This window comes from Rissa tridactyla, chromosome 16, assembly GCF_028500815.1.
Source record: "Rissa tridactyla isolate bRisTri1 chromosome 16, bRisTri1.patW.cur.20221130, whole genome shotgun sequence".
In the NCBI taxonomy this organism is placed as follows: domain Eukaryota; kingdom Metazoa; phylum Chordata; class Aves; order Charadriiformes; family Laridae; genus Rissa; species Rissa tridactyla.
The window spans coordinates 1,838,186-1,850,730 of NC_071481.1; the positions used below are offsets into that span (position 1 = coordinate 1,838,186).

At 47.4% G+C, this 12,545-nt stretch overlaps 1 protein-coding gene across 1 annotated transcript; it reads right to left on the bottom strand.

Moving 5' to 3' along the window:
- Positions 1-1,091: 1,091 nt before the first annotated feature.
- TNFRSF14 (TNF receptor superfamily member 14) lies at positions 1,092-5,997 on the bottom strand. The gene is made up of 8 exons (XM_054222441.1): positions 5,770-5,997; positions 5,465-5,570; positions 4,941-5,066; positions 4,199-4,354; positions 3,681-3,771; positions 3,024-3,175; positions 2,700-2,716; positions 1,092-2,110 (listed from the first exon to the last, which is right to left on the bottom strand). Exons 1-8 carry the CDS (start codon positions 5,776-5,778, stop codon positions 2,003-2,005), a joined length of 765 nt encoding a protein of 254 aa, XP_054078416.1. The 5' UTR covers positions 5,779-5,997; the 3' UTR covers positions 1,092-2,002.
- Between the last annotated feature and the right edge of the window lie 6,548 nt (positions 5,998-12,545).

Sequence of the window (12,545 nt, forward strand, 5' to 3'; positions counted from 1 at the left end):
TGGAACTTTAACATTGGGATTGTAAATAGCACGGGCACCCTTTTTTATAGAAAAATAGCTAGCAGCAAAAGAAATTGTAGAGTTTGTCCTTCTCCAATTATTGCAATGTAAAGGTTTTCATAAACATGCCTTTTATTAGGACCTTTAAAAAACCACTGAAAGTCACAACATTTCTGTTCTTATAAGTTTAACAGAAGGTTAAACTCCACGGACAGATCTGCACGTACACAGCAGAAATTTAAAAAGGAATTTTAAAGCATTCTCCGAAACCTTTGTGTTGCTTGCAGCTTGATTTTACAACAGAGATGTACTTTTATACAGCTACCTGTAGCCACTCTTACAAAACATAAAGTTGAGTTTCTGAAATGTCACCTTACTCTGCAAAAAAAATACAAAACTAATTCTGCTGAGCAGAATGACAGACTTTAAAAAAAAAAAAATAAAATGAAGAGGTTGTCTGTCATATTTTCCCTAAGCAAAAAGACAACCCTTTCTCATTTTCCTCCGTTCCTCATAGTCCTGTGGGGAAGAGGCGTGTGAGTTTGCTGGTCAAAGCGCAGCAGTCTCCAGATCCATGGCCTGGGTGAACATGGATTCAGAGGGACCGCGTGAACGAAGGAAAAACACAGGCAACCGGTGTCCGTTCCTGTAAGCTGCTCTCCCGTCTCCCTCCCACTCCTCTGCTCTTCCTTAGGGTCATTCAGAATGGAAATGCACAGACACCTCCCGTGTCAGCCCCTCTCCAGTTCCAGTAATGGTTCCCTCTGCGCCCTGTGCAACACGACCAGAGGGAATCTCAGCATCTGCTCAGTCCATCCCCCCCGCAGCTCCTCCCAGCCCTCCCACTGCACCCATCCTGCAGTTTCTCCATGCCTCTCCCCGTCTTCTTCCGCATCTCATTTTATAAACAATTCTTCACCTCAGGCTTAGCCGATAAATAAAGCATTACTATCCTCACCAAATCCTTCCTCAAAAATCTAGGTCCACCGTGATGCTCTTTAAGAACAATGCTTTTCCTCAAGATAATGCCAACAGCCAAGGAACTTGGCAATTTCACTTCAGGTAACAGCAAAGTTCTTTTACAGAGAGAATGTGTTTTCATTAGTAAGAATTTTATTTCTTGACATCACAGTCACCTTAACTTTTTTGTGTTGTAACACATGAGTACAGGTTAGACCAGAGGTGACAAGCAAAAGACCATAATAGTGTGTAAGTCATTCATGAAAGGCTGAGAGAGCTGGGGGGCTTCAGCCTGGAGAAGAGAAGGCGCCGGGGAGACCTCGGAGCCCCTTCCAGTCCCTAAAGGGGCTCCAGGAAAGCTGGGGGGGGGACTCTGGAGCAGGGAGGGGAGCCGTGGGACGAGGGGGAACGGTTTTAAACTGAAAGAGGGGACATTGAGATGAGATCCAAGGAAGAAACTCTTTGCTGTGAGGGTGGTGAGCCCCTGGCCCAGGTTGCCCAGAGCAGCTGTGGCTGCCCCATCCCTGGAGGGGTTCAAGGCCAGGTTGGACGGGGCTTGGAGCAACCTGGGCTGGTGGGAGGTGTCCCTGCCCAGGGCAGGGGGTTGGAACTTGCTGATCTTTACTTCTAAAAAGGAAAAATTTGTACAAAATGCCTTTAGAAAATGTGTTATGTATTAGTTCTTTTAAAATGAAAAAAAGCTATTTTTTTCCACTAACAAACACATGTTGGAATAGTTGCATGCACACCAGGTGGTAACTGTCCCAGCTGGTAAGTAAGAAAGAAGCTCCTGGCATACCACATGAGCCACTGCTCCATAAAGCGGCAATGGAAAAGGAACGAGCTTTGCAACCCCTGACGATACCAACCAACGCCTTGATCAATCAGCTATTTCCAACTTCCGTGCTTCAGAAGATGCCACTTGGCTCTTTCCTTAGCTCCCTTGCAGATCCTCCTTTTCATTTTCAAGGTGTCTTTTCCTTTTTGTCTTTTTTTTTTTTTAAACAATCTCCATTGTCCACAATAGTTCAAACAAAAATGGCTATTCAGACCGGGTTTCCTCTGGATCATCACAGGTTTCCTGCACAGGAACAGTTGTTTGGTCCCGACTGTCCGTGGTTAGTATCAAAGCCTGACCCTGCTGTCCACCCTTTAAAACATGTCAAAGGAAAACAGAGAGTATGAAGAGTCAGCTTTCATTAGCAAGTGCCTGCTATTTTCACTACTAACAGCTAGACTTTTGCTTCTTCCTTAAGAGCAAGGAAGGCAGGTCCCCTCTGAAATCAGCAGTGCAAATTACACAGTCCATTCAGCGTTCTTCCTATGAAACACATCACTGTCTGCACAGATCCCAGACCTTGCAAATCACTAACAGGAACTCCTAGGGGGTACCTAATACTGTAGGATGGAGAGAGAAATAAACTCAGTCACATAAGACAGACTCGTATTTTTTAGTAGGAGTCCGTCTCCTAAATCCCCTTAAATATTCAGTCTTACACAGTGTCAGGAGACAACAATGGCCTTGGGACTAGATCCAAAGCCTCCTAACAAGAATCACATAAATGAGTTTATACTGCATAGTCTTGGGGATTCTAGAACTCACAGATGCTCCCAGTACCCACAAGCTGCTCCAGTACACACTGAGCCCATCAAACACATAGCACACACAAACACTAAACAAAAAACCTACTTCAGATTTCAACATATTGGGGCAGGGGGGCAAAAAAGCAGATACTCACCCCCGATTCCTGCACCGCTGCAAAGAAAAGAAAACAGTCCCGTCAAAATGCAGTAAGGTGAACTTTATACTAATGCATTTTTCTAATCATGTTGTCTTGTCTTTACACATACGTAGGAGTGGGTGGGCAGAGAGCCCGCACAGGCACACCCCCTAAGGCTTCGTTACAACAGATTAACTGCGGCACACCGAAACATACGTGTTTCCCTGCAGATCACCTCTAACTGCCTTTTAAGGTTTCAGCTCCACATCTAGCAAAACGAAGACCACTCTTCAAAATACTATCACAAAACTACCCCTTTATACACGTGCTATTCGTACTTACGTGGCACACGGCTTTTCCTTCTCCTCCTTTGCCAGATGTATGCAAGGCTGGCTGTAGCAACTAGCAGGGCTACTACAACAACAGGAACAACGAATACTGCAGCAGAGGGGGTATTCCTGCCCTCTCCTTGTACCAGGCCGTCCTCCTGACGTCTGATGTGAGAAAAGAAAGAACCGTGTTCTTAGAACCTGTCAGCAGACCTTGCAGTGCAACTGCTGTACTGTTTTTAAGATCACACCTCCACATCCAAGGGCTTTCTGACTTGGTGGGTAATCCAAGAAGGAGCTGGCTTTTTTAACTCTTTAATGCTTGTAAATGCAAACTGATTCTCCTCAGAAGCAAACTCTCACCTGTTCTACTATAGCTAAGGGACGCGTCGGCTGAAACCCAGGTACCCAGAGGAGTGCACTGCTCTTCATGGGTCCACATCCAGCTCCGTTAGAGCTGTCTGAGTCTCCCATGCAGTGACAAGCTAGGACAAGAGGCTAAATCTGTCACGTTAATGAGTTTATAAAGAGAGAAGTTAAGCTGTTCCCAAGAACGGTGGGACACAGGAACAGGATTCCACACTCAGTGCCTTACTTCAAAGGCAGTAAAATGCAGACCCAAAGGTTAAAGAGACTAATCCCGTGCCCATAAAGAGCAAGAGCTGCTTACGTGGACTGTGATGTACAATTGTAAGGCATGTTGGCTGTTGAGAAGGTTCCAGGAGGACAGGCTTCACACACATTGTCAGTGGTTTTTGTACCTATAAGGGAGAAGACAAATGATTTCCACCTGCACCTGTGGCTAAGGAGAGCTTCAGTTCAGCATGGTCTTTGTAAATGACCAAGTGATCACTGCAGAGACCCTCCACCAACAGACAAAACTTCAAACACTTCTGTCTTTGCAGACAGGAAAAAAAAGCATTCTTGGCCACATCAGTTACCTCAGCACCTAGGACGTATTCGGACCCTGCAAGCCTTCAGCTGTGCGCTGCTGCTCTGACAGGCAGTCAGTGCGCTGGACCAGTATACACCACACCTCGTATGTGCTGCTGGCCCTACCCATTCACTCTGATCCTTCACTCATCTTTGCTGGATGACCTGACAGCCAGCCTCCTCAAAATCAAACTCTGAAGGCATTCCCCATAAGAAAGCTTTGGCTTTGGTGTTATTGATGCTATGTTGGCTTACCCTTTACTTTTACCATACTGTCAGGAAAGCAGACAGTGTAGTGCTGACAAAGTTCGCAGTCTTCAGTCCCAAAATAACTGCAAAAGTACCCAGGTGGACAGCCACACACAGTATTCTTCGTATAGGTACATGCTACTTCTGGCACTAGGTTGGCTCCTAAGAGAAATTTGCACACACAGCCACAGTATTTACAGGAGTACAATCAACACATACAAAAGCAAAACTGAACATTTAGCCTTGCCTCGATGCACTGGCGAAGAGCACCAGAACTAACAGATTAGTGAAGATGACTCCTTTTTTGACGCGTGACAAGAGCCCAGTTCCTCACAGACACAGCGTCCTGGGTCATATTTAAGTCTGTCCTAAGTGACTCACACGGCAAAAGCAAAATATTCCCAACGCAGACGTTTTGAAAGGAGCTGCCCTGGCGGAGCTGTGCCGCTGCTGGTGGAGCTCTCCCAGGCAGCTCTTCAGACACCAGGCTGCGATCTGAAGCAGCCTGTGAACGTTAAAGGAGAGGCTGCAGATCAAACCCCCAGTGGTGCCAGCTGAGGATCTGTGACAGTTTTTCCCTTCCATCACCCAGCAGACAGCATTCTGAGGGCTGCACCGTGACAGGAGCCTCTCTGCTCTTTGTATGCTAACCAATTCATCAAGCAAACGGAGCAAGAAAAATGGGGAGAAGGCACACACGAAAGGTATGAAAAATCCATTTAAACTGTTTCTTTAGCATCCTCCTTACCTTTATCACACAGTTTACAATCCATGCAGCGTTCTAAACCATTGGGATGATCTGTGTATGTATCCGCAACACACGGTATGCATGTCGTGCTGGAACTGGCAGTGCAATGCTTGTAAACCCGAAGTCCTAAAAACCAGAAACAACCCCCCTCAAAAGAAAGCTTACCTGGCCAGGGGCTGACACTGGCATCAAACCACCTGTAACTGCTATAAATAAACTACAAGGGCCTCAGAAACATCCCAATAGCAGCGGCAGAGACAAGCCTAAAACAGAAACCAGATGCAAAGCGCAAGTCCTCGGCAACTGTGATATTACCAGCTACCACAGCAGAGAGACTGGCGATCCGCTCTGGAGGCTCCAAGGGAAGGGACGGGGCCGTGCGCGGCTGTAAGCGGGGTGTAAGTTCAGCCCGGAGGAGGTCACCTTGGCCTGACGCCGACAGCCGCCGAGGCCCTGCCAGGGCACAGCGGCGGCCGTCGCCCGCTGCCGCGCCGAGGGAGGGCGAGCAGCCCAGGGTTACCTACCGGCACCACACATGGGGCAGCACTCGGCACCTACGGGGTACTCTCCCCGCCCACACTTCACACCCTCCACACCGTCCAGCTGCGCGACCAGCACCATGGCAAAAATCTTTAGGCGAGACAAGAAGGGAATTCCACCTCACAGCCTGCTCGCCACAGGCTCGCCTCTCCACGGGGCCGCCGTCTCGCACGGGGGGGGGTCTCCCGTGCGAGGAGCCAGCCCGCCCCCGCGGGGACCGGGGTTGAGGCCGCTCCCCGTCCCCTCCCGCCGCGGGGGAGGCCCGGCCTGCCCCCGGGCCCGCACTCACCAGGTTCATGGCCGGCCGGGCCGGGGCCGCGGCCCCCGCGGCGAAGGTGAAAGCGAAAGAACGGGGCGACGGGAAGCAGGAAGGAGGAGCTGGGCCGGACGAGCCGTTTAACCCCGTGTGCGGCCGCCGTGAAGAAGGGTCAAGAGGGGCCTCGGAACGGAGCGGGGGCTGGCGCGGCCGGGGCCGGGGCCTGAGCAGGGAGAGCCGGGCCCCGAGCAGGGAGAGCCGGGCCCCACGGTCAGCGAACATCCCAAAACCCGGGCGAGAGGCCACGTTTGTACCGCCCTTCCCAAAAACACGTTCAGAAATGCACACGAGTAACCAAAAAACGGTCCAAAACTGAAAAAAGCTGCCGCAGCTGCCCAACTGGTAAATTATGCGGCCTAAAAGCAAAGTGTCAACATCTGCCATTACATTGGTTCAAGCTCTTTCAGCACTTCTTGTTTATTTTTCGGCGCTGGCGAGCTGGGCCGCTGACCCAGTTAGGGGTCTGGATTTTAGTCAGCTTCAGCCTCCCGACAGACGCTGGAATTACCAAAAGCGGAGGCAGTATTTAAAAAACAGCTGTTGTCACGAATATTAAAGATGTTGCTGAAATGGGTTGCTGTTCCTCGAATACTGCAGGGAAGCCGTTTATGTAAATACCTATTTCCCCCTCTCTTTGAAGGAGTGGGAAAAAAAAAAGTGGTAATACTTTACTAATTTCTAAAACGAGTAGGCAGCATCTCTTGCAGCAGGACACAGCGCGAAGAGATGAGCTTTTTGTCAAGGCTTTGCTGGGTTCAGAACCGCAGCTAATCTCACGGAGCAGGCGAGCGCTTGCGAGAGGAGGGAGCTGCACATCTGCCCCTCCGCCCAGATGTCCACCAACTGAAAACAGCTCAACCAGAACATGTCAGGGATCGTATTTTCACTCCATATCTGTTAAAAAGTCCGTTACCTGCCTGCATAGCAAAGGCAGCTAGCTTAAGAGGCGTCAAACTTCGTTATTAGCGTTTCATAACTCTGCTGACACCTCAGCTTTTCAGGGCAAGCACACCCAGAATCCCCAGTCCATTTAACTGGCGCCAAACAGCAGCGCTGCGGGAAGACAAGGACTGTCTCCTTTCGGTCCCACTCCACCAGTCCCACCACACTACCAGTACACACAAAGCAAGCGGGAAGTGGGACACGGCTGAGGCTAGAATGGATTCTGGTGAGCAGGTGGAAGGGTCAGCTATAGCATCAGTTTCAATTCTCCGTTCCCCAGCCTATTGCACTCTGCAGTTGCAAAGCACTTATGGCACCTGCAGTAACGGGAGGTGTTGGAGTGGGGCAGTAATATGGCTTTGCTGCGCAGCGTGTGTGTGCTGGTGTTCGGTGACAGCGAGCTGGGATGGCTTGCCAAAGGCCACGCAGTGAGTCAGACAGAGGCGATGCCAGCGCTGGCTCTGGAGATGCCGGGAATGGTCGGCTTTGGCACGCACGTGGCACGCAGACCGTGTGTGACCAACAGTCTGGGACGTGAAGCACAAGCCCTGTCTCTAACTTGGGTTGATGGTGCACCGTGCATGTAGTTTGCTCAACCTTTCCTCTGATTTTCAGGTGACTGTGCTAACTTTTATAGCTATTTGGGCTGAAAGAAAGCAAAAGCTCCTTTAAACATGAAAAGCAGGGAAGTACAATTGTGAAACAAGAATGTCAAGCTTCCTTTTTTCATAATGACAGAGTGTGGGGGTTTCTAGATTTGGTGGCTGAGGGACAGAGTTAGTTACTTTTCTCCACTGTAAAGTGACCGCATGTAGTCAGTTTCTTGACATGAACTGATTTTACCTTCCGGCAGCTGCCTGGGTTTCCTACACATCACCACTTCTTTTCCGCTGCTTCAGGTCTCACTTGACATGGAGGATCACGCTTCTCTGACAAAGGACAGTAGCTGCTCATGTGACGGGAAGGTCTGAGCTTGCCTTGCCTTGCCCTGGAATGGGTTCGACAAGTCAAAATTCATTGGTATCATCACATTTGCAGCAGGATTTTCACAGTTAGAAACCTCTCGGGCTGTGGCCAGCATTCAGCGCTAATATAGCACTAACTTTTTCAGCAAGAACTCTGTAGTGCTGTCTACCACTGTGATCTGACAGCAGCTGGGAAAACCGAGGGGCTGTCCTGCGTAAACTGCAGTTCATGGCTGGGTGGGAAGTAGGCATTTAGCTCAGCAGTATTCCTGTAATCAGGTCATTCCTGACTTGTCTCCCTAACTGTGGGCCAAGTTGTGGGTTTTTTGGTTTTTTTTTTTCCATGTCCCCATCACCATTTCAGAATGCAAAAAACCTGAGCCTGGTGTAGATACACACCAGCTTCCCTCAGACTCCAACAACCGCAGATTGGTTGTGCCTGGTTCTTCCCAAGCAAAAGGACTTTCCTGGGTGTTAAGGTACAGAAACGTTGCTCTGGTGAGCTGAAGGACAGTAGCTATTATCTTCAACTTATTTAATACTGATTTACAGGATGCAAGAAAAAATAGGTCCCAAGAGAAGCCTTTTAGGACTACGAGGAGGGCAAAGACCTTCTCCCCCTCCTTCTGACCACTATCCCTTCCTTCACACACGCGCACACACCAGCATCCTTAGTCCGGGATTTACCTTTGCAGTGCTGTCTATAAAGATTGTGTTCAAAGGCATCCCAGAGCTCCGTGCCCTCGACCACTTCTCAGAAGGTTAGAAACCACCAGCCTGATTCCTTAGTTCTGTTGTCATTGCCAGAAGACATAGGGAGCCTGGACGTTAAGACAGTAGCAGTCTTCACGTTATTTTAACCGCTTATAATTCTGTTTGCTTTTTTGGACTGAAATGTAACAGCTGTGCTCTTTAAGTGCAAATACCTCGGGGGGGGAGAAAAAAGTTAATAGACAATGCAGCCTGTTTGAGAATGAAGAAATACATTTCCTGTTGTGATCAAATACGCTTGTGAGCAGTGGAACTTACAAGGACAAGTTTCCAGTAGCTTTATGTCTCACACTCAAAACACTTTGTGCCTGATAGGGTACAAGCTCTGATCAAAGCTTTTCTTGTGGCGGAAAGACTTGTAACATTTCTCTCGTCTCTGAATTCTTCAGTATGCAGCAACAAAGCTGAGTTCCTGTTGCTGTCTTCCCCTTAAGGGACTAGCAAATTTGAATCTCCCTCTCCACCTCGTTGCCCATGTTCCCAAACTCATGTCAACATACTATTCCTGAGACCTCCAACTGTCTTTTAGGTTTGGTTAAAACTGTCATGCAGTCTCGGTTGTTTTTTTGCTCCTGTTTTGATAGCAGCAGCAGCACAGCATTGTGCTTTTCAGTTTGCCCAAGCAGGCAATGTGAGACTGAGCCGTGTAAGATATCTCTATTAGACACACCAGAGGCAAACGAGGTCTGTGGCATCCTGGAGTGACCAGACAATCAGTTCCAAATTGGTTATGGTTTTCCTGCTCTTGTGTTCTTTTTCAGTGAGGATCTGAATTACCAACTCTTGCAAGTTGTTACCACAGTTCTCTGCTTCCTCCTCGCCCCAGGTCAACTGCACAGCAGGGTACTACAAGCCTACTTAATTTATGCTGACATCTTAATTCCTACTGGCCAACACGCATGCTGTTTCCTCATACAATCGTCCAAAATACTGAGCAATTTTTTTATTTGTACCACGCTATGCAGTTCACATGAGGCTGTGGTCAGTAGATCCTGTGACTGGCGAATTCAATTTATGAAGTAGGACAACAGCAGTCCTGTAACTAGAGATTCCTGTGTCAGGTTTGGGAAGATTCACCTATGTGCCCTTGCCCAGCAGCAAAGGCATTGCAAGGTGTGGAAGGCAGAGCCCCAGCCAACGCTAGAGTCTGAGCCTTCATTGTTAGGAGAAAAGGAAGAGGGGGAAAAAGTAACTCTAGATCTTGGGCAGGGGATAAGAGGGGATTAGTTCAAGACTAAGTGACAGGAATTCTGTTTATGCACATCTGTTTATGCATCTCCTATTGTTCTTGCTTGCTCACCACGCTGACAGGGGCCAGAGCCACCGGTCCATCTGCACCTGCCTGAACCTTCTGGCTGGTTCCAGCCCAAAGCTGTGATTCCCAGATCAGGAATCCTGAATCTGCCTCAGTTCAACGTCCATCTAACTCTGGATTACATGGTATAATCATGATTGGTTTGGGACAGCACCTACAGAACATTTCCAGGGTGCTCTCTACCCGAAGAGCATTGTAAGATGATTCAGGTATCTCTCAGTGTAGGCTGATGGCTCACATGGGGCTTTTTTCTGGCTGGAGAATGCAAATCAGTTCTATCACCATCCCATTGTTACATGCTCAGATTTGCATTCAGATGTCTAATGCCTGGGGCTGAAGATTTTGCTGAACGCCTTACCTGCATTCATAAGGAACAAGAGGGTTCTGATGCAAGCAGACTGCACACAGCTTATCTGTATTTTGAGAGAACCGACCAGCACATGAAGACCGTACATTCATCTTTCACAGCAGGATCCACTAGCTACAAAGGTGCTGCGGGTAATGCTGGACTCCCATTAACACAGGCAATGTCAAATTCTACCCCTTTAAGAAAAAAAAAAAGCAAACAGCATTATAAATGTGTTTCCAGTAGCATAGTAGTCTATGGTCCAGTCATCCTGCACATTTTTAAAGCTTCGTTTCCTATTTCTTTTGGTGGGGTTTTTTTCCCAGTGCTTTTTTTCCCCCACCGCAATGCCATGACAGACCCATATAAGCCACCTGGAAAACGTGGCCAGAATTAAAAGTAATATTCCCTGGTACATAGAGTGAAATGAAATTACTCCAGTTTAAGTGTTATTGAAGGCATCGGGCAGAGAAAACTCTTTGTTCCTTCTAACTTTGATTATTTCTAAAGCTCTAGCTTTAGGAAGCAACAATAAAAGAATACATAAGTGTATGTCAGTAATACATCAGTGGTGTCTTCTTAAAAGGACTCTCGTGTGGAAATGTTGAGTAACATTTTGTGTGGGCAAAACCTTTAAGTGTAAATGGAAGCCACCGACCTGCAGAGTCCCAAGTTTTACAGCATAAAGAAATTGCTTAAATTGTCCTTTACAGATGCAGTTCAAAGACTAGTGAGAGAAGTGACAGAAAGTAGCTGATGCATCAGCTTAGACAACTAAATTTTAAAATAATTCTACTCCAATACTGCTGGAAAAAATAAACTCTCTACATCACTTTTATGCCTCATCAAGGTACCCTATTCATCTGGCCACATACAAACAATTACAATGTCATGCACAGAAACTGGTAGGTGGAAAAGATTTTTCCAGCACTGACTGACATCTGATCATTAAAACGTAGCAGTCACGAGGCATGCACTTGAAAACCCCTAAAATTCTGCTTGAACTGACTTCTTTATTCATCCAGGGGGAACACAGTAACTGTGACCCCTGGTGGCTGAAAATGGAAAAAAAAGTTAAAATATCATTTATAAACTTTGCAAGGGCTTTAGCTTCATGAAATTGTATTCATACTGCAATATTAAAAAACTGTATATATCTAAATATTGGTTTGCTGTAAGGACTTTTTAGCGTTCTAAATACTCTGACAATCATTTTGTATAATTACAGAAGTTTATATAGCAAGGTTTCTGTATCAAAAGCCAAATCATTTGCTGGATAACAGTAACAACTTTATGTCATTACTTCTGTTACTGTTTCCATTACAGTAACATCTCAAATCCCCAAACACCTACTGCTTTACCACGCTACTGCCAGGAGTGGAAGCGTGTATAGGAACTCTCTCAGTTAATGGTATCTCCTACCAGAGACCCCAAATCCCCTATTGCAATAAAAAGCACATATATGACAAATCAGTGATAAAACGTGGCAGAAAAAAATCATTCTTTGTCATAACAAAAGACAAATGAAAACCTGCATAAGCGAGCAATGTGTGATTTCTGGCTAACATAACTGGATTACGCATTTCTAGCCAAAACATTCCATAACTTCACCTGTAAATCGCAGAACTATCAATCACATTTCTTCTATCAAAAGATAGAAGTTTGCTTGCACAAACTCATTTCATTATCACAATCAGCTTATTGTCATACGAAGGTGAGCTGTAGGTATTTTCCCTGGCCTGGGGACACATCTGAGGGACATAACTTAGTGCTGGCTCAGGCACATCTCCCACAGACACTGAGGGACACTCAAGACGTCCTAATTCAGGTGGGCACAACAGCAACACGAGGCCCAGTTTGTGTGTCCCCACTAGGGCAGCACTCACCCGTCGGCGGTGGCAGGACCCCCACAGCTCTACAGCACTGTCCCAAGGTTTGCGGGATGAGAGCTCTTAGAGAAGAAACCGCGGGAAGGCATCAGAGGGTACGCAGCACTACAGCCACTGACTGCGTTTCCTCTCAGCATCAGGTGAAATAACTCATGTGAAAGAAGGACTTGGATCCCAGGTGCTGCCCGTAGGGCGGGCGGGCGGCCAGGTGTAGAGCTTTACTCCTCAGGTGAGAAGGTTTTGTGTGGTGGGAGGGGCAGGGACTGAGGGGCAGCTCAATGTGATTCAGCTGAGAGAATCTGTGTGACAGTAGTCCTCGCTCGCTTCTTGGGGTTAAGGGTGTAAGGTACTTGCGTGGTGGGAGTCACGGGAATATGCAGAGTGGACGAGAATATGAGCTCCTTTCGCTTTACAAAAATATCCCACTTCTTTGGAAAACAAACAGTGTTTCTCAGGGGCGCAAGTGGTTGCGAATCCCTCAGAGGGAGAGGACCCAGACAGAAGTTGCACACAAATGCATT

Bases quoted from the DNA above. Each gene is read 5' to 3' on its own strand.
- TNFRSF14 (XM_054222441.1), bottom strand. The intron at 3,772-4,198 runs GTAAGCCAACAT...TCTCCCTTATAG, and splicing joins CAGTATGGTAAAAGTAAAGG to GTACAAAAACCACTGACAAT. The intron at 3,176-3,680 runs GTAAGCAGCTCT...TTCTCACATCAG, and splicing joins AATTGTACATCACAGTCCAC to ACGTCAGGAGGACGGCCTGG.